The sequence below is a fragment of the Vicugna pacos genome, chromosome 31 (genome assembly GCF_048564905.1).
Source record: "Vicugna pacos chromosome 31, VicPac4, whole genome shotgun sequence".
In the NCBI taxonomy this organism is placed as follows: Eukaryota; Metazoa; Chordata; class Mammalia; order Artiodactyla; family Camelidae; genus Vicugna; species Vicugna pacos.
This window is the reverse complement of record NC_133017.1, coordinates 10722439-10747786: the sequence shown is the minus strand read 5'-3', so window position 1 is coordinate 10747786 and position 25348 is coordinate 10722439. Positions and strand designations below refer to the sequence as shown.

The 25348-nt window shown below is 44.0% G+C and overlaps 1 protein-coding gene across 3 annotated transcripts in view; it reads left to right on the top strand.

Moving 5' to 3' along the window:
* SPOCK3 (SPARC (osteonectin), cwcv and kazal like domains proteoglycan 3) overlaps window positions 1-25348 on the top strand; it is a 130354-nt gene that overhangs the window by 99489 nt on the left and 5517 nt on the right. For all 3 annotated transcript variants that reach the window (XM_072952544.1, XM_072952543.1, XM_072952542.1), the window contains 3 exons: window positions 12053-12172; window positions 19233-19454; window positions 24181-24243. In XM_072952544.1, coding sequence (XP_072808645.1) covers window positions 12053-12172; window positions 19233-19454; window positions 24181-24243 — 405 coding nt within the window. The remainder of the gene's footprint in view (window positions 1-12052; window positions 12173-19232; window positions 19455-24180; window positions 24244-25348) is intronic.

Sequence of the window (25348 nt, the reverse complement as noted above, 5' to 3'; positions counted from 1 at the left end):
GGTGCTTGTGAGCCATGTGATCTTGAACAAACTGTCTAACCCCTGGTGCTCTGTTTTTTTTTATTTTTAGAAAGGTAATAATAGTACCTAGTTCACAGGATTGCTGATTAAGAGAGTCAGGAATTTAAGGACTTTGCAGCGGAGCAGAGACGTCACGTGCTGTGACTGACCAGATCCCCGAGTCTTCTGTTGTGTGTTTGTCAGTTACTGTTATTGTCCGTAATCGGCTGCTCCTCTTAAGTCCTTTAAACTGTTTTTCTTCTTGTATTCCATTTGTTTGATGTTAATATTGTTCTTCTGGTTTCCTTTTGACTTGAATTGCCTGTTTTGGTGTTTTTCGCTATATTTGTTTCCGTCTTTCTCAGAGCTCCAACCCCTGATTTCATTTCCCGCCCTCGGTGTGGACGGGGAGGTGCTGACGTGGGACCACTCGGAAGTGGGTAACGTCTTTATGTTGGTTATAATCTGCTTCTCTCTGATGTTAGATTCTGTCCCCCGATATTGCCCTGTGACCCGGGCCGTTGGGGGCAGACCTGCTGGGCCCACGTCATGTCTGACCTCGCCCTCCTGCCTTTGCAGGACATCTGGGTGGAGGGCAGCCTGCGGGGAGGGGTGCTTCCTCCAAAGCAGAGCAGGTCTGCCTGGAGCTTCCAGGGCCGGGTTGATGTCCCCACCCAGCAAAGGGCAGGTTTGTGTCTGCGCAGCTAGGGCCCCTCCCTGAGAGGCAGCACATGACCCTGCTCTGTGTCCCCAGGCCCTGCCCCCTCGGAGCCTCGGGCAAGAGCAGGCAGAGGGCTGTCCTCTGGCTTCTCCTCCTGCTGTGCAGAAACCCGATCATTCTTACGGGCCCGAGGTCTGGGTCTTCCCCTCAAATCTGCAGAACCGTGGCAGGCTGCTTTGCAATCAGGGCACACATGGGGCCCTGCCCAAATCTGGACCCCAGCCTCTCCCAGGGAATGACCCTCCCAGCGGGGTTGGAGATGAGGGGCACCAGCCGCAGCCATCCTCACTGGCCCGGAGCCCAGGCCTCCCAGCTGAGGTCTCTGGCTCACACCAGACAGAGGCCTTCTGTCTCCCAGAAGTCTTGAATTTTGCTTTCTTAGACACTCTCATCCATATGTGGTCTGACTTCTGTGGTTTCTCTCGGTTGGGTTTGGGGAAGGACTGAGTGCTTTATCGACATCTTGTCAGACCACATGGAATTTCCAAGACTTAAAGCTGGTTATACATCCATCTTAATGTAAAGTGTTTGATTGGTATATAATTTCCTTTCCAGTCAACGCAGTGATATTGTCTGGCTCCAGGAGGAGCCTGGCTTCTCAGAGAGAGAGAAAAATAACACAATTGCAGACTGGAAAATCGCAGCCTCACAGAGCATGCAGGATGCTTGATAAAAATGCTTCCTGATGGCAATGAAATTATTTAAAAATCTGCAGGGCCAAAATGTGCACACACAGAAGAGTCATTTTGGTGTGAATGGACAGAATGAATCATGCTGTTTATAGCACCAGTTACCCAGAATGTATAAAGAGATTTGAGACAGCCCGGAGAGAAACACGTCGCAATAATCACATATGCAAGCACAGCTGAAATTGTGTCTAGAAGAAGGACATGCATATTTTAAAACCAGAAAAGAGATCGAAGGATAACATTCTTTCTTAAATATGGGCTCTGTGTATGAAAATGACATTCAGTAATTTTGAAATGACTTGCTTTTGTTTCCAAAGAGGAGAGAAAAGGACAATGTGAGTGCCAATTAAAGTGGAAATCATTTAAGTTCATTTTCTAGGTAATTACTTTATCTTAATAGAGGAATCATTTAGTTCCTGCCAGATTACATTCGGCTTTTGTAAGCCCTCTATAATTGTGAGGGTGGAGCGGCTTGACAGTGGGAAGAACGTGTGTGCAAAGCTATGAAAAGCAGAATATGACACAAGTCATGGAACTTAGCTGACTGTGGGTTTGGGTTAACAAGTCAATGTGCTGAGCCTCAGTGCCCTCATCCTGCAAATGGGCGTAATGTATCCCAGGACTGCGCAGAAGAGACACTTGCATTGTAGGAACAGGTTTAATGTGTTAGAAACTAAGACGTGCACACCCCTTTGCCTGGTTGTGTTCTGTGTGTGGTAGTGTTTGTGGTGATTTGTGCAGAATTTTGTAACGGTACCCGACGCATGGTTTTCGCTACTAATAAATATCTAGCTACGTGCAGTGTCAGGATACATTCACTTTCATTCTTGTGGTTGAGCAGCTCTGTGGTTACAGTCTGTTTTCCTGGTTGGTAGAGATATGTGTTTAGTGATGCTCTGATAATACGTACAGGAGGTGCTTCCCCGAATCAGCTGTATTTCATGGGTTCTGAGGGGAAAATATTTCATCATGAAGCTTGTAAATTGAAAAGTTTTTCCATACTTTTCCTAACAACCCCTTTTGTATCAGTACAGTTAAAAAATACCTGTGTTTTTTATTTCCCTCAAATACATGGATATGTAATGTGCTTTATATGTTATCATTATGTATGTATTTATATGTTATAAAATGCAAAGTGTATATAGTATATCTTTATTATAATTATAAAATGACATCCATTACTCTAATTTATCCCAGTCATATTTCTGGACATGCTCTCTGTGGACGATAGTCCCTCGCTGGAATGCATTATTATTTCAGGAATGAACGTTTGGGGACAAAGGTCTAATTGCTATGCAGTATTGTTTCCAAAGTCAATGCCAGCCACTTGAAGGGAGCCCAGCACCTGAGCCGGGCCCCACAGAGGTGCTGTGTCCTCACTGTCACTGCCCGTCTGTTCCGTAGAGTCCCAGGTGTGACTGTGGCACTGGCGGGACACTGTCGCGACCTCCCGTGGGAAACACTGCTCATCTGTCCGCACGGCCGCTGTCGGCCCTGGGGGTGGGACACCAGCGGTCTTACCAGTTGTGGCAGGACATTGGGATCAGAGGCACTTCATGAAAATGTAACTTGATGTAAATCATTGAAGGTTTGTGGCACACGCATCGTGGACAGAATGTGTATGTGGAGCGTCAGTCTGAAGCAGTGCGAATGAGCATTAGTGCTTCCCGGGTTTATGTTAATTATCTCGTGAAATGGAGTCATTAGAGTAGAAGATTCACTGTGTTTCACTGAAGAGGATCAAAATGCACATGTGTATTAATTTCGTAAAATACACCCCACTCGCCTCCCATCCCCCACACTAGCAATGCCTTTTATGAAGGCATATCATGAGTGAAATTAAAGACGTAATACTGTTACTCTGGTGTATTTGCATGTGAGTATGTGTGTGTGTGAACTTTTAAAGGTAAACATTAAGATTTTTAAGTACAAAATCGAATTCATCCCAGTGAAGAATTATGATCCAATGGGAGCATGGCTCAAAAAAAAAAAAATTCAATGTTGTACTATTGATATATTTTGAATATTTTAGTTGAACTAATACAAACAGAAATGCAATATAAACAGAAACACTGTTTCTAAAAACATAATATATCACCAGATGTGGAATGTGTAACCTCACGTTTGCAGGGAAAATGTTTGTGTTGAATTATCTGAGTGTGACAGCTTCTGTCATGTGAAATCTCTGATCATCAGCATGCTTCTCTAGAGGGAGTACCATGTGTGCCAACTTACTTTATTTTTCTGGGAATGAAATACAAATATAACATCACTTTCCCTATGAGGCTGATTAATTTGAATTTAAATTTGAACACTGAAGACTTAGCTGAGAGTGAGTTGATATTGGGTCACAGGACATAGGCTAGCGTAAGGACCGTCATGATGGAGGGAGCTTGGTGAATCGTGTGCTCTGTGATGCTTTCAGCAAATCAACGACGGGAGGTGAGTTTCAGTGAACTTGTTAAATCATGGATGTTGCAGAGATCCCTGTGACCTGGTATGGTTTTAAAACATTGAAATATAATAAAGTGGAGTTTTCACCCAAAACAGAACTATTCTATTACTCTTAGTAAGGCTAATGTGTTAAAATAACAGCGATCCCTTCCAGCCGTTGCCGTGGGGTGGGTGTTTCCAGCTCAGCGTCACTCGGTGCTTCTAAATTTAATGACCACCAACCACTTACCTTTCCAACCTCATTGTCGGGGGTGGGGGAGGCGTGCGTGCAGGGGAGGGAGAGCTGTTCCTGCTACAACCGCAGGGCGACCCTGTGCGTGGGAGGAGGTCGGTGGGTGTCTGTGCCGAGACAGGGCCAGCCATGCACGGGGTCTGGTCACAGAGCTCGTGTCTGGTGGGGATGCTCTTGTGGACCAGCCGAGGGCCCAGCCACCTCCCACTGTCGGGGTCTCTCTCTCCTACGTCGTATCAGTCTGTGTCTACATCCACGTAGCGAGGTGAATGTTTCTAGCTCTGTTGTACAGGTGAGCACTTCAGAGAAAAATTTGTGTGAATAAACCCAGGATTTGAACCTCATCTCTGGCTCTGGCTCTGGCTCGTGGTTAGTGTAATAAACTCAGATGTCTGTTGAGATGCTGCGTGGACTGAGCTGTTACCTTCATTCTCGAATTAGCCAGAGGATGGTAATGAACGCTCAGCAGAGGAGGATCTAGAGATTAGGAGTAAGATGGAAAGATCAGCTAAGTGCGTTTGAATTCGCAGGTTTTCTTGTCTCTCTGTATCAGAAGCAAGTTTGTATACATTTACTAACAACAGGTATTTGTTGAGAAGGTCGTGGTAATCAGGGGTGTGCTGTACTGACTCTCATCTTCAGGGGGGCAGAGTGGCTTTGCTTCATTCGAGGACTGATGGCGTGTTTGCTGGTCATCACGCAGAAGTGCCCCAGCGCTTGGGAACCCACCCCGCAGACAGCAGGGACTTCAGGTCGTGTGAGGTGGTCCTGTTCCAGGGAAAGGGGCAGAGACACGGAAGTCCAAGAAGGCAGATTCTGGTTTATGCTGCTGTCAGGAGGTGAGATGCTAGGCCACACAGCAGTCTAGGGATGTGGGATCTTAGGAACAGGGAACCCGGAGGGGCGGCTGCAAGCTCTCACCGTGACGACATCGCCCGGCTGGCGTGCTCCGCTGGAGGAATAATCACCTTCACTGCTCTCGCCTGCATCTGAGGGTCGGGGAGTCCCTGCTGGGGGGTCTTGTCTGGAAACACACGGGCAGGCCTTCTGGGGTGGGGTCCACGTCTCCAGGCCCCACGGTACCACGGAGAACGTGAGAGGGGTGGTCCTGGGTTGCCAGCGTCACCATGGTGCTGTGATCCCATCGGGACTAAGACATCAGAGAAAATCTAAAGGGAACGCTCAGTGCCCATGGGAAGAAGATTTTAGGGCCGAGGAAATACTGTATAACCCAGGTGCTCTCTGGGATCAAGAATTAGAACATGTATACATTCTGGGAAGGAATACAGATAGTAAGAAGGACTTCTTTCCTTCTAATCTGAAGACTAAAACAGTTGAAATAAGCGATCATTAAGTATTCAATTTTTTTTCTGTTATGTGTCCCACCTTAAACTGTAGTGTCCGGAGAAGAAATAGCAGAAACGAGTGTAGTCAAAAGGGTACTGTGGAGTGCAGTGTCGTCTGGGCAGGACACAGCAGGTCCTGCGTTCACACTGAAGATTCCAGCAGGTTGTACCCTGCAAGGGGGAGGCTCATGACCACAGCCCCTGTCCCCGGAACACGCGGCAGACGTGGGCAAACCTCTCTTTCCTCCAGAATCCGCCATTTCCTCCCAGCTGACTCACGGCCACCTGACCCCACAGCTGGTGACGTGGCCCCTGACAGTCTGTGACTGGCTTCCGTTCTCCAGACGTGGTGCCACCTGACGACAGCTTACCGGTGACCTGGCACACTGAGCAATGCGGTACAGACGCTTGTCTGCCCAGAGCACCTGGCTGGATTATCATTCACTTTGTCACCTGACACAGGTGTACTCCTGAAACTTCCCTGAGTCAGTGTTGCGAGCACGATTTGTGCTAACACATCTTCACTTTAAATAGGCTGTGGTTTTAATTTTTGGTAAGGTCCTGAATTTTAAAGAGTATTTTGGGGCCACCGAATCTTTTGCATCGTGCAGAGAGTGTATATTGTACTGTAGTAATCTTGTGGTTACATTTGTATGGTCTGACTTAATAGATGTGAAGGTTAATCGCAGCTTGACTAAGGTAGCAAAGTTGTTCAACTGTAGAGAGTAGACTCTCCTTAATCCTAGTAGTGTATACGCTAAGGCACACCAACTGTAATAAGAAACACTAATAATCCAATTTTAGTTCTTAAAATGTTGCTAAAATTTTTGTACCAGATGTAATATATTCACATTTGATGTCTGTAGTAGCAATAGGGTTTAAGGTTTTAAAAACAATACTTCACTTGATAAATATTTTCACAAGAAGTCATCACTGAATAACTTAGCTCATTTTCATGCAGAATAGAAGCCTCATCTCCCATCTGGGGGCAACTCCTCTTAATTATGTGTAAATTGTCAAAGAAATAAACAATCTCCAAGCAGATGACCTTGTTAAGACAAAATTATTTGCTTAAGGCAAACTGCAAAAAAAAAAAAGAAGCTATAAAGTGCATAGCATCACTTATTGCTGGTCATCAAAGTCCTCTGTTTATTCTTGAGGTCTCAACAAAGGCTGAAGCCTTGTGGACACGAGGACTTTTCCTGATGTGTGGGTTCAAATTAAAACGTGACAAGTACTGACTCTTCCTATGTCGTTTGTGTACATAATATTTAAATAGTAGTAAAGTGGTAATTAAGAAAAATAGAGCTATATGTTAACAATATTGCATAATTTAGCCATTTTTTGGTCAACGTATTTTTAAAAACAGTGCTTTTCTACAACTCTCAATTACCTTTGAATCCAGGACAGGGACTGTAAATTCATCAACACTTTATTGTACTTTCCTACAAACAGCAGGTCTATTCTAATGCAGAATTAAATTGTATCTTTTACTCTGTGAGGAAGAAACTGATTACACTATTTAAATAGTATTTCCTGTAGCAGATTTTCTTAAATATGTATTTGTAGTGTTTTGTGAACTTAAAGGTTCTTCTGCCTGTTTCAGACTTTCATGTGTTAAACTTGCAAAGCCAGTCAGTTTTTATTACTTCAGATGATTGCTGAAGGTACCCACTTTGGCACATGTGGCTTCGTTGTTACCCTGCAGTGATTCTCTTAATGGCTGGAAGGAACTGATTTAATAGCAGGCATACCGTCTATTAATACTATGCAAGAGTGAAAGCAGGTTCCTGAATGGAATCCATCTGATTAAATATGCACTTTTTGATTACTGTCTAATCTTCTGTGACCTCTAATGTCTGTCTTTTGCCATTAAAGATTAATCTGCCAGTCTATCAGATAAAATAATAATCTGAATAGATCAGCCTTCTTCACCTCATCTGTCAAATCAGATAAAGACTTATTTTTACTGCTTGCAGATTTATATGTGACCGTAAAATTACCATCCAGCAGGAAAGAAAACTGTTAGAATACTTGCAAAATATATGGATTATCAAATCAAATATATTTTCTGGGTGTCTCAAATTTGTCAGACCCACAAAAGGAGAATCTCAAAGAAAAAAATTTTTTTAAAATAAAGTAATGCTATAGGTTCCTTTGATTTGTGTATCCTTCCAGCCAATAGCTTTTGAAGTCCTGTGTATCATCAGTGCAGTTGTGCTGTGCAGAAGATCAGGGACTCACAGCAGACGTGAGGGGTGTGGAGTGCCGTGTGCGTAGTGCATGGAGCATCAGTGTCGCAGGGAATATGGTTCTGTGACAGAAAAGGTAGTTTTGATGATACTGTGTTTATCACTCTTAAAGATGCCTCCTGGTTGAAAGCATATTAAAATTCCTGATAAATTATGCAGAAATGAATCTGTTCATAACATTTCAGCTCTGTTTTATTAAACTCTTTGAGCCTTCATGAAACAAAATGTAATACTTCACAAAACTGGGATCCGTGAGACCTGTGAGCCGTGGTGGAATTTACCATTTAATTAGTGTGTTTTCCCTCACGCTGGCAGGGACTAGAAAACCACTTATAAGCACCTGGAAATGTTCACTTTCCATCACTTTCTTCAGTAAACAATTATGAGGGATCATTTTGAGGATATTTAATGTTTGAAATGCAGAAATGTATTAAGATTTAAAGTTTTTCTGACACCACACGTTTGAATACAACGTTTTCACCGGCACTACATGGGTTTCGGGCGATTTGTCCATCCTGTGACTCTGGTCATTCCTGCGAGCCCAGCGCACACCTGCTGTCGGGTCCAAGTGCGCATGGAGGCCCTGACCCGGGTCCCAGATGTGGCTGCATTTGGAGACGGGCCCTCTGGAGAGGATGGCCCATTTGGAGATGAGGTCCTGTGGGTGGCCCTTGTCCGGGGTGCCAGTGTCCCAGCAGACGGGCAGGTTAGGGCACAGTCAGTGCAGACCAAGGGACGAACATGTCACAGCAAGAAGGCGGCCAGGCCATCCGCAAGTCCAGGAAGGAGGCTGCGGGGACAGGCCAAGCCCGCTGGCCCGTGGTCTGGGACTCAGCCTCGCTGAGCATCCCTGTTGGGCGTGGGGTCCAGCGGGTCCTCAGACCCAGCAGGTCACAGTGCACTGCTGCACTCAGCCTGCCCATCCCAGATGGAGAGAGTGATTTAAATAAGGGCCCTTCGTCCCAAGAAGCTGCTGTGAAGTTTCCCCCTGTCTCTCTTAGAGAACTTGGTGGTCTGTGGTTTCCTCCCAAGTGCGGGGCCGCTGGGAACTGTGAGGTTTCCTCTCGTTAACTCTGCAGGGAGCCCGCGTTTGACGCCAGCCTGCATGTGTATTTGGACGAGCCAGATAATCCGTCTCCTTGCTCTTTGCAGAAGCACAGATTAGTAGTGATTCTAGGCATGGAATTGCAACAGGCTTTTCGGTTATATTATTATTAGATGTTACAGATGAGTTCAAGTTGAGTGTGACATGTCATCAGTAGAAATGACCAGCAGGTGTTTGAAGTATCAAGTACGTTGATTCAGGTACTTTAGCTTAAAAAGGGTTGACACCACCTGATGATCATTCTCCTCTCAGCCTGGGGACAGAAACAGCTTTATGTCAGTTTTGTGGGACAAGGACACCCAGCAGCTGGTCATCTCCGAGGCTGTTTGGTCAGGATGCTGCCATGTCGCCTGGTCCTGTTCAGTTGTTCCTACTTTGCAGAGTCAGTGGGTGACGGGTCCCCTGTCCCTGCTGCCCAGCTGCCACCGGAGGCTGATCCATGGACACGTCCCCCCTTGTGTCTGAACAAAATGCCTCAATAAAACACCCCCAGCCTCAGGCTGGTCCTCAAAACGCAAGGTAGCTGTGAATCAGGGAGTTTCAGATGCTCTTGTGAACATCAGTGTTCTTTAGCGGCTGCAGAAATTGTAGCTTATGTTTTAATAAAACTACACGATTGATGGCAATGCTGAAGGTTCATGGTTTCACTTCCATAATTTATCATGTAAAATTTTTAGTGTGACTGTAATTCACAGGACACTCAGACTGACCTCACCTTGGTGAGGAGCATTCTCTAAGATGTCTGTGTGTATCTGTCTGTCTGTCTGTCTGTGTCTGTCAGAGGATCTGGAAACAGTTTGCCTGACTTTGACTTTGAGCAGCAGAGACAGGGCTCCTGTGGTCTGTGTAATAGTGTCCCTTCCCGAATCCTGTCTCTCAACTACAAAGCCTGTAGGAGTTGCTTACTGAGCTTTTTAAGAAAGAAATACTTTAAAGTTGCTCAGCCCTGCTCTGGAATGAGACGTGCCTGTACTTTATAATTAGGAAGTTGTGTGATGCGTGTGTGAGCATTTGCATCTACGTGCGTGTCCTGCTTTAAATTTTCTGTTCCTCTTAATGATGAACTTCTTAACTGTATGGATGTCTCAGAGCGGCATGGGGTGGAAGTCCCAGGTTAGTGGCCCCCGGCCACTGCTGAGGGCCAGTTGGGTTGCCAACACCCTCGCTGTTACAGGAGTGCCGAACAAATGCTGTTGTACAGTTTACGTAAGTTGTACGTGTGGAGTGTGCCTGTAAGAAAATTTTTAAGAAAGACAAATGCTAGGTGAAGGATTAGACTGCATTGCAGTTAATTTTTGAAGGAAATTTAAGTTTTTAAATTTATTTATTACCATCAACAGAGGTATCAGCACACGATTCAGAAGGAAAGGAGAGATCCTCACACCACTTTCCCCCGTCGCTGTCCCCTAACTGGAGATGCCATCTCGCTGCCCCATCTCTTCCTCCCGGAGACGCGGGTCTCTGGTCTCGGCATCTGTGTGCGTAGGACGCCCTTCCTTCGGGTGGGCTCCGGGCTCCCGCGCAGCACTTTGCGGGCTGAGCAGGTGTTTGTTGGTGCAGAGCGACCGGGCTGACAGTCCTGTTCGCGCTGAGGGAGCTGCACACCTGTCACAGCCTCAGCCGGACCTGATCTCTGACTCCTCGAAGCTCGTTGGTTCCCCTGGGTAAAGAGTGTGAGGAGTTCCGTGACTGACCCCTGACCAGCGGCTTTCAGACCTGCTCCCCCACCACACATTGGCCCCCAGCACGTGTGCGGGCCCTGTCCTCCTGGACATCCCCGCTTCTCCGTGAGGTCTTCTGTCGCCTGTGTCTCGGCCTCCCCATCTCCAGTCTCCGCCGTGTCACATCTTCCAGCAGCTCCCGGGGAAGTCATGTGGGTGCTTAATCTGGGGATCTTGTCTCTTTAAAATATCTTGAACTTTTGGTTCCACCTGATTTTTCTGGATATAGGATCCCAAGTTTAAAATATGAGTAACTTTCCAGTTGTTTTTCTGCCTGTCAGTGTCAATATTGAAACGTCTGAAGACATCGACTCCTTATTCTGTGTGAGTTTCTGATGCAGCTTGTAGAATCTTCCTCTTTGCCTCCAGGGTCCTGAAATGCCACAGCGATTTGCTTTTGTGCGTCCTCCTTTAGGCTCTGGGAGGGTCCTAGGAATCTGGAGTTTATTTCCTTTAATAGTAGGAAGTGGTCTTAAGCTCTTAATTCTATTGCATTATCCTATGCTGCACTTCATGTTGTGCGCGTCACATTATATATCCTGTAATATCATGTATATAGGTATGTTAAGCGCCACATAACACTTACCATCGTGTAAATCGCTGTTTTTCAGAAAAGGCACAGGAAGAGCTCTGCTAACAAGCTCTTAGTCCAGGACGCTGCACGTTAGCTACTTGCAGAGGAGTTAGGTCTGTGGTAACAATGGAATTAAGTATTTCTTATATTTTCAAAATATCTTGGTGACAAACTCCTGAATTTGATATACTGTATTCTAGCATTGGGCTCACACACAGATACACATACATATGTATTTATAAAATGTATTCTGCTATTTTTATTGCATAAACTGTTTTAAAGAACATAAATATTGGTAAATAACAATATTTTTTAAAAGAGGAATCAAGTTCCAAATGTCAGAATTTGCTAACACCTTATTTTTACAGCAGAAATATGCCATTTTCTTAAATATTTTACACTCTTTCCTAATGTCAAAAAGATAGCTCTTCCTTTTCTGTGTTCAAAAAAAATATGTAGGATTAAACCAGATAAAAATGGCCTCTGTTTATAATTGATAATTCCTCTGTATATTGAATGTACTAATGCAGGTTTTTAATTGAAAGCTGTTGTAATAGGTGGAGCCGGTAATAAATATGTAAGTAATCATTTGCAGTTTTCAATCCTTTATTTCCCCGAATAATCCACCATCCTCCCATGACGGGTGTTCAGCACGTAAATATTACAACTCAACTTATGTGATGTTAACAGCAAGAGCCTTAATGGTGTGTTTTATTGCAGCAAAGGGTGGAGGCAGAATTCTTCTCATAATACTCCTTTATTAAAGGAATTGTTCTTGTTACATTGCATCTTATGTCGAAACATATTTCGTTTTTGAAAGCAAAACAGTTAGCAGTTGTGTTACATCTTTTCTTTTGGTGGTTGTTGCCCTTTGGTTGTTGGCGTCTTTGAGAATGAGCACTGACATTACGTATTATGCCTAGTCATTCTTCAGGATCTGTGTTGTCTCTGTTTTCAGCGTGCAGCGCCCTGGAGCTCAGGGAGGTGGCCAGCAGACTGCGGGACTGGTTCAAGGCCCTTCACGAGAGTGGAGGTCAGAACGCGGACAGCAGGGCGTCCCTGCGGCTGGAGCGAAGCAGTAAGGTTCCCAAGTCTGGCGTGTCGTTGTGTCTCGCGTGGGGCTCTGTCTCCAATGAGTCACTTAGATCAAACACATACTTCAAACTTTATTCTTTACTTAGATGGTCAACAGAAATCAGAACATTGTTATTAGTTCCAAGCACACCCGTATCGTGTTTTGCAAAGAGATACAGCATTTGTGACAACTCTGGTTAGAAAAAGGAATATTCCATTAGAGACAGCATTTAACTCCTAGTTGAACTGGAAGAGTAGGAACATATTTCAGTGTATTGAGAGAAGTGGGGAAGAGGAGAACCACACGGAAACAAAGGTAGAAGCTCTGACGCCCTTAGAGTTTTGGAGGTCGCGGCACCCACTCCCTCGATCAGCTGTTTCTAATTTGACTCAGCTGTCAGTAGGCAGTAGGATATTTTCAGTCTCGCACTGCAAACCGAATTCATAAAAGAAGAAAATAAGAGCCAGGTGAGTCTTACATGATTGTTTCATCTGTGTAAACCAGCAAAGTCGTTTTTTTTTTAAATTTCTTAGAATTGGGAAATGTAAACTAAAATAGAACGCTTGCTATAAATAATTGTATACATTTTTCATTTTATATTTTTTCATTTATAAAAAATACGTATTACATGTTTAATGCATGTGAGAGACATGTATTGAAACATGAGCTTGGTTTGGGGGAGCTTTCAAAGACCGAAGCATTTGCACTAAGAGCAGGAAGAGGAGGCAGGGAGTGGGGGCAGCATCCTGGCTGCAGAGGCGGTCCCGAGGACCCCCCGTCACCACGACCCCACCTGCAGGTCCTCGGACGTCTGTTTCTAACAGAGTCACCTAGCTAGGGGGCTTAGCGTCCACAGTCTATTTCCTAAACGCCCTGTTTGTCTTCTCATCAGGGAGTTTTCTGTAAGCCCTTATTTGTATTTCTGGGTCTTGACATCCTTAAAGAATACAGTAATTCTTGTTAAGTCAGTTTTTGCAGAGAGACATGATAACTGTGAACGTGTGATGGCTACGTCCACGTCCTTCTTCTTAGGAAGCCCCCAGAGAAACTGTGGTATCCCCCTGCCGTCAGTGTCCTCTCTGGCTTGTCTCCAGAATTATTGTTTAAATTTTTGACAGAAGTTAATTTTTTGATACCTTGAGAGTAAGTAGGATGCCTGATCTTAGTTAAAGAAATAATAAAGTATATTTGCCCCTGTATTCATACCTGGGGTGGGGAAAGATTTGCTCCAGATCCTTCAGTATTGACTTTTTGATTCGTGTCCACGTCTGTCCCCCCAGTACTTGTACTTGAATATTTTTATTGCTTGCTTTCAGATCTCTGATGAACTTAGTTAAGACGGACAATCCCTCCTGTATTTGGAGGTGGATGAAAAGAGAGCTTGTGGGTGGGACACTCAGAACAGTGCCTGGTTAATTGTACACAATCACAAATGTTATTTCCCTTTCTAGCTTTTTCTTGCCAAAAATGAGACACTTAATATAGTGGGTTAATTGCAGGAAGCACTTTGAGAGTTGAATATCTTTGGAGGATGAATGAAAAGTGGGGCATAGGATTATTCATAGTGCATGAAGGGGTTGGGGTTGATTTGACGAGTGTCTGGACTGCAGTTCTCACAGGTCTTTCTCTCTGGGACCGGGAAGGATGGGGGGTCCACTGGGACAGTAGGCGATGCCTGTTTGTGGCTGGTGTTCACGTTGAGATGTGCAGCTTCAGAGTCAAAGCCAGCGGGAATCTTGTCGATGTCAGGATTCAAAACGGGACACGCAGCAGATCCGGGGAGAGTGACCACATCTGTGTCCCTCTCCTGGGCTCTGTGATGGGGAGGAGCCTGGCGGCACCAGGCAGGGGAACCAGAGTTGGGTATCTGCGTCCCTCCAGGGAGCTGCCGCGGCCAGCTGGCTGTGTAGTCCCCAGGCCCAGGGTTGTCATGTGTCCTGGAGGGGCTGACACAAGACCCTACTGCATGTGCGGCATGCTGGGAAACATGGTGAGTGAGAAACACCGTCCCTGCTCTTGGCCGAGTTTCGCTGAGTCCCTCTCCCAGCGTGGGGTCAGGGAGGCCCAGCTGTCACTTGCGTCTAGTAGTGGAGTCCATTGAAGAGGGTCCCAGACAGCTGTTACCTTACATAGAAGTCAGCCCTCCCGTGTGGACAGCCTAAGGCTATGTAAACTCATGGAAGAAAACACAGGCACAAACACACGTGACCTTCGGTCAGCAGGGATTTCTCGGATACGACGCATAAAAGGAAAAAGTGATGCCAAACTTCATCAAAACTACAAATGTTTCATTTTCAGAAGCTACTGCTTTCCAATGAAAAGACAAGCCACAGAGTGGGAGGAAGTACTGGCAAGTGCACGTCTGGTAAAGGACTTGCATCAAGAGAATATAAATAACACTCAGATCTCAAAGTGGTGAGGCAACTCCCCCTCCACTGAAAGTGGGCAAGACGCCGTGTGCGTCACCAGAGAAGGTGCCACGTTAGGAACACCTAGAGAGGAGCTGGATGCTGGTCATCACGGGGGAGACGCCGACCCCTGTCCACAAGGAGGTGCCTCCTGTATCCTTATTAGAAAGGCCACGGTGAACGGCAGGACCAGGTCTGGTGCAGATGGAGTAACTGACTGTCCCGTCCACTGGGGTGGGAACGCAAGACGGTGCAGCCACTTCGAAGGACAGCCGGGCAGTGTTTTATAAAAGGAAATAGGAACTTGTCGCAGGACACAGAAGTCTCATTTCATGATATTTCTCCTTGAGAAATTACAACGTGTTCACATTAAAACATATGTGTGGATGGGGTGGGAAGGGATAGACTGGGAGTTCAAAATTTAGATACTGACAGACACGTAGAATACATAGGCAAGATTATACCGTACAGCACAGGGAAATATTTACAAGATCTTGTGGTAGCTCACAGTGAAAAAAATGTGACAATGAATATATGTATGTTCATGTATAACTGAAAAATTGTGCTGTACAAAGGAACTTGACACAACATTGTAAAATGTCTATGACTCAATTAAAAAATGTTTAAAAAAAATACGTGTGGATGTTCATTGAAAGTTTACTTATAAGTGCAACACTGGCCACAAGCCGAATGTCCATCCCTGGCGAACGAATGAAGAAATGGTTGTTCGTCCATGTGATGAAATAAGACGCACTTTGGCAGAGGGACTAAGTCAGTCCTCAGATGAAGGTCTGCTCTGCACCTGACGTAACAGAGCCTGACAGCTGCCCTCAAAGAGTCGTGCCGACTTGCAGGTTTTTAGCTTCGTGCCAGAACAGAGAAAAACACGGGGAGGAATTCCACAAAACCCCCAAATCAACGATTTAAAATCCACAATGTGCAGCATCTAGCCGATGTTTACCAAGCACGCTGTGAAGCATAAAGCAGTGGCCCGCAGTTTGGGGAGGTTTCTGGGTACCAGAAACCATACCCAGAGACAGCAGTGAGGACGGGCTTAGCACACAAGGACCTTAAACAGCTGTTGTAAGCGGTGTTACTGCGCACGGTGGGATAAAGGTGAACAGACACCAGGTACGAGAGGAACAGAACAGCCCATAGTACGTGTAGGGAAGCGGACAACGAATGAAGTGAAAAATGGATTCTATGGAAGAGAAAGTCCACGTGCCTGAAGAGATGTGACAGAAACCACCCAAAACAAAGCACATGGAAAAAAAGACGGTGGGATAAATAGTAGAAGGGAAAAAATCAAATCAAAGGAAGATGGAAGATTTAAATACAACCATATTGATGATATTAAGTGCATGTGGCTCTAATGCTTCAGAGAAAAGGCAGAGATTGTTAGACTTGGAAATAGTGTGAGAGTCAGTGCCACGCTGTCTCGAAGAAACCCATTTTAAGTGTAAGATGCAACATAGTGTAAAGCAGAATAGAAATTCTAATCATAAGAAAGCTGGAGCGGCTGGTCTGCGTAAGGCAACACCGACGTCAGAAATTGGATGAAAGCCAGATTCTTCACTGTGGCCACACCAGTCAGACCCCCGGTAGCCCCGGGTTCCTGCTCTGTTGGTCTTCACGGGCGTCCATGCTGGTTTTTTTCTGCGTTATATAGGGGGAATATGCGCTGGCACATCTGAGAACTCTCTCAGTCACCACACAGTGTGTTGCTCCACAAGTTTAAAATAAGATAGGAGAAGTTTTTTCCAAATTTATTTTATTTTACACTTGTAGCATCAAGATAATCGTATTGAATAGTATACATTTGAGAGGATAAAAACAATGTTATATCTGGTCCTTTTCTGTAACATCATGCCAATGACCCTGGTAGCACAACTTTTTGTCTATCATTCAGATGACATAAACTCACTGTGTTTTTTATCTCCAGGGTAACATAGAGGTCATGCTTTAAAAGTCCACACATTGTCTAGACGTGGACGTTAAATCTACATATTAAATGACTTAATGACAGGCCAGTGACCTGAATCCAAATCAGCTTCCCTGGCATTCTCCATCTAAAACATCGCATTTCATCTAACTGATCACTCAACAGACATGTGCACTGTAAGTTCATTACTTTTTAACACAAAGGATAAACTTTTAGTTCTGTTGTGTCTAAAATTTACTAGGTACCTGTGCACATCACATTTTCAGAAAAATTCTTTTATGTTGGTGTCTGGGTTGTAGAAAAGTTCTTCTCAAAGTAGAGCTGCAAACATGATGGGAAGTGAGGCCCCTTCTCTTTCACACCATCCTGAGAAAAACAGCGAGGAAGGACGTGCTGAAACTAATGGTGTTTGTGAGTCGTCATGAAGCTGGGCGGAGGTCAGTTTAAGTCTCCCATTTTAAAGGCTGGTGGCGGTTCAAAGGAGGCTCAAGCGAAGGTGTGATCCGAGCAGCCCACAGGCGCCCTCACGAGGGGTCCCCGGCATCCACGCTGCTCCCACAGTCCCGAGTGGAATTTTCCTTCCGGAGCTAATGTCAACTGTGTCAGTGCTCCAGTCCTTCTTCTCCATCCTGAAAGGCACAGGGCGTGTGTGCTGTCACCTCCACGCTGACCTGGACAGGAGGTGCTCTGGTGGACCCTGGCCTTCTGCTCCAGCCCCGCATCCCTGGGACTCATCCACCCGGCACCTCAGCAGAGAGCGAGCCTCCGGGCCCAGCTCCTCCCCAGAGCCGTCTGGGCTGCACTGCAGCGCCCGCTCCCACGTGGGCAGCACCAGGACCAGGCAGAGAGCAGACAGGCCAGCCTCCCCTGGGGCTCAGCCACCTCTCCTCACAGACACTGGCAGGCCTTACGCGATGCCCTGGAAGCCTCAGGAAGCTGGCAGCGGGGCCCTCTGCTCTTCAGAAGGAGGTGAAGGGAGAGGGCAGGCCCTCTGCACTGACTCCCAGTGCCCCCTCGTCTCCCCAGACCATTTGCTCATAAAGGCATTTAAGTTCCTTCAGTGCTTCATAAGATGAACTTGGGAAGAGAAGAGAAAGTCAAAGCCACACCAGAAACCTCAACCCAGAACTCGGGTTCTTTGAGTGGTTTTGCAGAGTTTAGTGCATTTATTTTTCCTGCAGGTGGCTTTCTTCATGTAATCCCTGAGCACTCGACAACTTCTGGTGGTCAGGGATAGCTTCAGCCAGTTTTCCAGCCATGCTGTTTTGAAAGTAAGCTCAGAGAAGAGGGTCCTTGTCCGCATGTTCCAACCCTGCATTCCCAGAACCAAGGTCAGGACCTGGGAAGTAAATAGAAGGGCCACTCACGTTTACTTTCTGTTTGGTTGAGTGGGAGAATTCTGTTTGTTGCTGCCGACAGTTTTACAAAGAAAATACAAACAGTGAGAAAGTCACTGGATTTCTCTCTGTGCTTTTATGAAAGCGTCACAGACACCGCCTGATCTCTGCACGTCCTTGCCCGGCACCGCAACGCACAGATAGGAAGCTCTGAGGATGTTACTGAGATAAACCCTGCAAAGGTGGCGAGATTGCAAGCGTCTTCAGTCCTACATCTCCTACAGTAGATACCCATTTAATTTGTAATCCTAAGTATCCTACAAATGCAAAATATCTTCTCTGCCATTATTCTTCATCTTGCAAACTTAAATTATAAAAGTAGTTTGTGCACAACTAGAAAATAAATGGAACTGCACCTGAGGGAGAATTCCGCTCATAAATGGTTCAACTGCTGTCTAGCTCCTGCTCCTGAAGCTTGTCTGTCTGATCCTCAGTTTCCAGACAACCGTCACACCCTCTCCAAGGACAGCCTCTCCTCCACACCAGTTAAATGAGTTATTGTTTTCCTGCCACTTGTGATGAGTGAACCGTAACAAATAAGACAAAAGCCAGATGACAAAACACATGTGAAAACCAGCGTAACCTGACACGTGAGAGTCGAAGGTAAGTTCCTCGGTTACGCCTCCCACGCTGCCGCTGCCGCTGCCGCTCTGCGGGACACTGACCCTGGCGGGGCCCGTGGCTGGCGAGGTGATCGCCCTCGGAGAGCGAGCGGCTGGGTACAGACCTGCCCCCCGCGCACCCCTGCGCCCACCGTGGCAGATTCGTGCTTAGAAGAGCCCTTGAGGGAAGACGCGAGCTGCAAAAGTTACACAGTGGTGGCTCTTTCTCCGGATGTTACTTGTGAGCTGTCAGGGTTGCTGTGGTTCTGCCAAGATACAGAGCACTGCTGAAGCTGGGATTTACAATATGTCAGTCATACTTCTGTTAAAAGGGCATTTCGCTGCTTTGACTAAAAACTGAATTTTATTTTTTTATGAATATTACTCAGTTAGAGGTATGTCACCTAGTGAACCATTCATCATGATAACCTGCTTATTCAGGAAAAGCTTGACCAATAAAAAGAAGAAGAAAAAATCTATAATATAATGACAGTAGGACCTGCCACTGAGCAAATGACTAACTAGTCCTGAAGCTTTCTGTCCTGGTTGGTTAGTCCTCACAACTCTCCTGCCAGGTGTGTGTGACTCTGTCCCTTTACTCTGGAGCCAACTGGGAGCAGGTGCCTGGAGGGAACCCGCGTGGCACCATGGTGTTTGCATGCTGATGGTGACATCCAGATTTAGCTCATCTTTTTTTTCTGTCTTTGCCTTTAGGATTTGATACCAGTATTTTGCCAATTTGTAAGGATTCACTTGGCTGGATGTTCAACAGACTGGACACCAACTACGACCTGCTCCTGGACCCGTCAGAGCTGGGCAGCATGTACCTGGACAAAAACGAGCCATGCGCGGAGGCTTTCTTCAACTCCTGTGACACGTACCGGGACCACTGCATCTCCAACAACGAGTGGTGCGCCTGCTTCCAGAGACAGCAAGGTACAGCCCCCACGTGCTCGGTCCTCCCAGTGACAGTAGTGCCTCACCCCACTCTTTTGGTAGCTATTCTTCTAACTAGAGTGGTTAACAAAAGAGCAGGTAAGCCTGAACAGCATAACTCAGCCAGGGATGCTACACACGCTGAAGGAGATAAAAAACCGTAATTAATGTGCTCTGTTGATGCACTTCCTTAGAGTCTCCATCATGAGCCACCAAGAAGGACATCGGGATAGGAGAACATAGATGCTAAAGGTAGTCATTTAAATTAACCTGTTGTCGGTCTTGCCCACGGTGTAAAAAGGGATTTTCATCTCTATGCTGTGGAGTTTAATGTTCTGTTTTGTGATCTTTTTAAATGACTTGAATGAACCATAGCTTTCACCATAAAGTTATTTTTATGTATTTGATTTTAAAATGATCTTTCAAACTTTTAAGATAACTTAGCTTTATAAAAATTCATTAGCAAAGACGGAGTCCCGATTCCCTGGAGAGGCAAAGCAGCGGCTGTCCTTGACAGCCCGTCTTCACTAGGAAACGAAATGTAACAGGACGCTGGAGCCTGCGTGTATAGTCGTCCGGAGGGTAATTAAAATCAAGTGTGTGAGGGAAGGGCCCCAAACACTGACATTACGGGAAGGTTTGGGGAACCTCCGAAAACAATGATACGTGTGACCCTGATGCTGATTTTGAAAGACAAATTGGGAATTAGTCTGACGTGACACGTCAGCTATCATCACTACATTTTAAAGCTCCTGGCAGCTGAGAGAATGAACAAGCTGCTTTGAACTGTGGATGGTTCTCAGGTTTTCAGGAAACCAGCACATTCTCTAGGGCATTTTTACTATCTCAATGCCTTTTCATGTATTAGTAATAGTTTAGTAATTAGAGACAACATGCTTATCTGTAAACTGGGTTTGTAGCGTAGATTATTTATAAACTACTTTAAACAAAGTGTAAAAAATTTGATTTGTTAGAGTATTCTAAATTGTACACACAGACACACACAGAGACACATGAACACAATCACTCACATACAGACACACACACACTTGCTGACTTACTATTACATGCTTTCAGGGTGACCGAATACCCCTAGAAAACTTCATCCTAGTTTTAATGACGAGTCTACACTTAAATCACTTAAAGAATAAAAAAGTAAATCCAGGTGAACTTGCCATAAAAAGGCATGTGGTCCTTTATTATGGCACGTGTTTTCTAGTTTTTCTTTGGTTGTTATGATAGCATGTCCAAGTGTTTATACATGAGCATTTAAAACTATTCTGAATAACTCTGAATGTTTCTACTGCAGAAATCAATGTGTTTATCTTAAAACATTCCTAGATTTTGCAGTAATATTTATAGAACTAATCAAAAGTCCCCAAAAGATTCTGCTTTATATACATTTCATGTATTCACTTCCATAGTATTAAAATCCTTATAGTCACATAAAGATATTTTATGAGATCATTTAATATATGGTAGAAGTAATTTAGTTAATGGTACCCAAGCTGGTTAAAGGATTTATACAACTTCCCAAAACCTTAGGAGAGTTTGGCTAATTCTGTGCATTACTTTAATATGCTAGAAAACATTACAAAAAAAAAAAAAAAACCAAAAAGCTCCCGAGTTACAGAATTAGTTCATCAAGTAATTTCATGAAAAGGAATAAACATTAATTTTAAAACATTTTTCTTCAAATGTTTCACCTTATAAAGAATGTGTTTTTCTTATTTATTCAATACAAACAACAAATTCTTAAGTTTACTATAATTAGAGTAAAATGTGTGTGTGTGTGTGTGTGTGTGTGTGTGTGTGTAGAGAGAGAGAATAAGTGGGTGTTACTGATCCAGGTTGACTTAAAACTGCAATCAAGACCATAGTTGTATGGTTGTTGGAAAATACCAGAAAAATGAAAGTGTTTTTTGAAAAGTACCTTTCAAAAATATAAAATTAAGATTCATTTCAATAGTTTAATCAGAGGTTGAGAATATAAAGTCTTAAGCCAGTGAAATACTTACAGTTTTTCAATGGAAAAAATGTTTTAACTTTAATTAAACTACAAATTTGTTTCCATGACTAACATTCTGAAATCCTGAGAGTTAAGTGGTACAAAATGGCTATGATTTTGGCTTGTGTAATTCTTCTTTCTAACTAATCATGAAACAGGCGTAGGAGGAATATTACTTGGGGATTTTTGTTACCTTGGGTGTTAGTAACTGACTTTCGTAAAGTGTATTCTACGCCCCCACCCAAAACAGTAAATCCATTTATTTCATTTAAAGTCTTGTTGTGTAAGATCCAGGAAGAGAAAGAAAATTAACATTTACTCAGGCCCAGCTAGTTTTTGAGATACGTAAAATCATTTATTACCCACATAGCCTGTGAAAGTTTAATTACCCCATCTCACGGCTGCGGACTGGCGCGCACTGGCCCCAAACACCTTCACGTGGCGGGAGGAGCACAGGGACTGGGATTTGAAAGTTCTGCCTCCAGCAGCTTTACCGCTATATGCAGACTTTGCAAGGTCAGACATAAAATGCGGAGAGACGTCCCTGTGCAGCCTGTTGGCAAGTCCCGTTCAGTACAGGTCACCCCAGCAAGTCTCACTTCAGCCAACGGTATGCCGACAGGTGGGAGCAGTGCATCCTTAGAGTGGGTCACGCATTTGGCCACAGGGACAGGGACCAACTGCACCACTGCTACGAAAGACATTTTCCTGTTTAAGGCAAGATGTTAAGCACAGGGAGTGTTGTTCATCCTGTCAGAGGCTGTGCGGGCCATAAAGTGTGAGGACAGGGAACAGGGGAGCAGCCCCTGAGAGGGGCTCCCCTACCCTGCAGAGGATGCGCTGCCCACTTGGTCATCCCCAGACCTCTGCAGCGTCCGCCCCTTTTCAGCTGTGACTCCAGTTGTCTGCATTTGACAATGGAAATGCACCTTCCTAAAAGTGACTAGCTGTGAGTGTGGGAAGGACACATGTGTATATTCCTATTGTGCACATGTAGGTATTTCCTTATTTATTTTCCCAGTGACATTCAGCTCAGAATTGTGTGGGAAAATAAGAATGCATTGTTATCATTGTATGGAAAACTATCAATTCATGATATGACATTCAGGTAATGTGTGAATGGTTCCAGTATAAGGATTTGAGTTTTTCAATTCAGAATGCAAAACAATGAAGAATGTTATTTTTGAAAACAGCTTTTTTTTTTAAATTAACTAGTAGAAGATTTTAATTCTTTTTTTCTTGTCTTTTAAAACAAGTGTTGGGATTCATTACTTGTAAATTCAATGACTGAATTAAAGCCTATATTCGATAACTCATGATTTTCATACACCTTTAAGCAGATAAAGTCAGAATTTCCCATAAAGTAAAAACATCGGAAGATGATGGGAAATAAATCTTGTGTGTAAGTCTGTGCTGATGCCCTACACCGAGCGTTCACATCTCACCGTGTCCAGACCTTCATGCTCTTGGCCACCTCCCTGCCCTTCCATCTGCATCAGTTCTTTGCAAGTGCGTTTCACGACCTATGAAATCTCAGTCAGGCCCTCCGCGTACTTCTGAGTGGAAGGCCAGAAGCAGAGGGGAGGAAAGGTATTCCACACTCCCGTGCTGTATGTGGAACAGCCTGATCTACCATGACTTCTCTGGAAGCATTGCACGCCCCTCACACAGAGCTGGTGGGGCTGTCCTGAGGTTATTCAGTGAGGTTGCTAATCAAGAGTCAGGTTTTTCAAACAAATTACTTTTTCTTCACACGTTAGGATCCTCTAGAAAAAGCACTGTTGGCCTTACGTATTAAACTGTAAAATACATTTCAAGTTCTTTGTCTTATTTCCTCATTCCACTTTGTTGCTTCCATGAAAATTTAGTAACTATTGCGAGCTTTATACTAAAGAATTTTTAATTATTTGAATTAATTATATCTTGCTTTTCCTTAAAAAGTTGTAGTGTAGCAAAATAAATATTGTTTTGCTCTTTCAATGGTTTGTGATAGTTTTATATAGCAAGTATTAATATCAAGTTTTTAGAATATGAGTGTAAAGCATTAAACTATTTTCATATAAAGTATGTATTATATGGAAGAATGTGTATAATTATATATAATAAGACAAGCCAAGCTACATTGTTTCTGTTTAGAATTTTACGCTTCTGAAAATATTCTCCAGTAGGTTTGAAAGAGTTTGGAAAAGTAGACAAATACTTATTTCCAAATTGGTTTAAAGTCTTGTTTATTTTTTAAAAGATGACTTCTCAGAAGTTACTGTATATTACGTCCTGTTTCCCAATTGCATGTATTGTTGAAGCATCTGGGCGCAGCTAAGACCAAAGCCTGTCCACATTACTCAGTGTCAGAACTTATAACAGCACCTCTGAAATTCCTCGGAAACATTAACTGTTTCCTGGATCATATTTGAGTGCAGTGCTGTTTCTCTCGATCATAGAAACTCTTCTATGTGAGGAAAACGTAACCAGGGAGCTGTTGAGGCAGAAGCCCCTCAGCTGTGTTTACCTTAATGAGCTGATTGACCAGTGAAATGAAAGGAACCATTTTCCATCCTGTAAGTGAATTTTATGATTGTACATACATGTATCTACTTGCAGAATACTTAATATGTAATATATCTTCTAAAGCCATGTGACTCTTAGTTTTGGTAATGTGGAACCCACACCGTCTTTGTTTAACTGTAACCCTTAAGGTCATGTTTAATGCTGTTGCAGACCCACCTTGCCAAATGGAGCTCAGCGGTCTTCAGAAGCGGCTCGGGGTGAAGAAGTTTCTGGGTGAGTAGCAGGTCACTCTCTGACTCCTTCACTGCTCACGTCAGTAACCCAGGGAGACAGCAATAGGAAATCAGTGTTCATCCCACAAAGGTAGACCACACTGAATTTCAGCAATAAAGCTTACGAAGTTTTGGAAAGCCATTAAACTTAGTTCTATTATCTGACCTGTTGAAAGATGCTAGGTGTGTTTCACTACCCTAATGCTATGCTCATTTTGAAAGTTATTAAGTAAAAAAGAGATTTAAACAATGCTAAAGTTAAAGCATCAGCAGAAACTTCAATTCTAATTCTGTTGGTAACAATTCAAGAGTTGATGTCATGTGTGTATTCAGAGACGAGGGAGAGAGAGAGGCAGGGTGACACGTGGCCTGAGTACCTCAAGGAGAGGTGAACAGGCCTTTTAGAGTGTTTCATCAGTGCTTTTTACAGCTCACTTTTAGTAAGTTAATGTATGTAGAAGATGATGGATGAATATAAATTCCAAATTTTATCCAAAGCCTTGCAATACTTGAATGCTTGGCTGTCGACAGATTGTGAAACTATTATGTATGGTTATTTGCTTTATTCCTGTAAACATACAATTGTTAAATAACCTCTTTTGGGAATAATTTTAGATTCAAAAATTTACAAATGTAAATTTCATACATCCTTCACCCAGCCTCCCCTGAAGCCACCTTACTTCCCAAGAATGATGGCTGGATGTTTGTCAAGTCTAAGAAATTAACATCGATACAGTCCTCTTAGTTAAGCCTCAGACTTTGTCTGGATTTCACCAGTTTGTCCACAGTTGTCCTTTTTTCTGTTTTAGGATCCAACATAAAACACCACATACAGTTTTGCTCTTACTGTTTTCATGTATGCTCCTGGGTATTTAGTGACATGTAACTTTATGTTTTTGGATCTGATTAATCAATTTGTATTATATTATGATTTGCTGTTTTTGTAATTAGCATATTGTATGTTTACATGAAAAGATTTTACATATTACTTGAAAATTCAAAGTTCAAAGTAATTAGGCTAATACTTTGTAATGCAGCGTTTTCAGATGTGAATCGTCATCATTAGATCAAAGCTACAAAGTATCATGTTTCTTTTACCTCTTTTG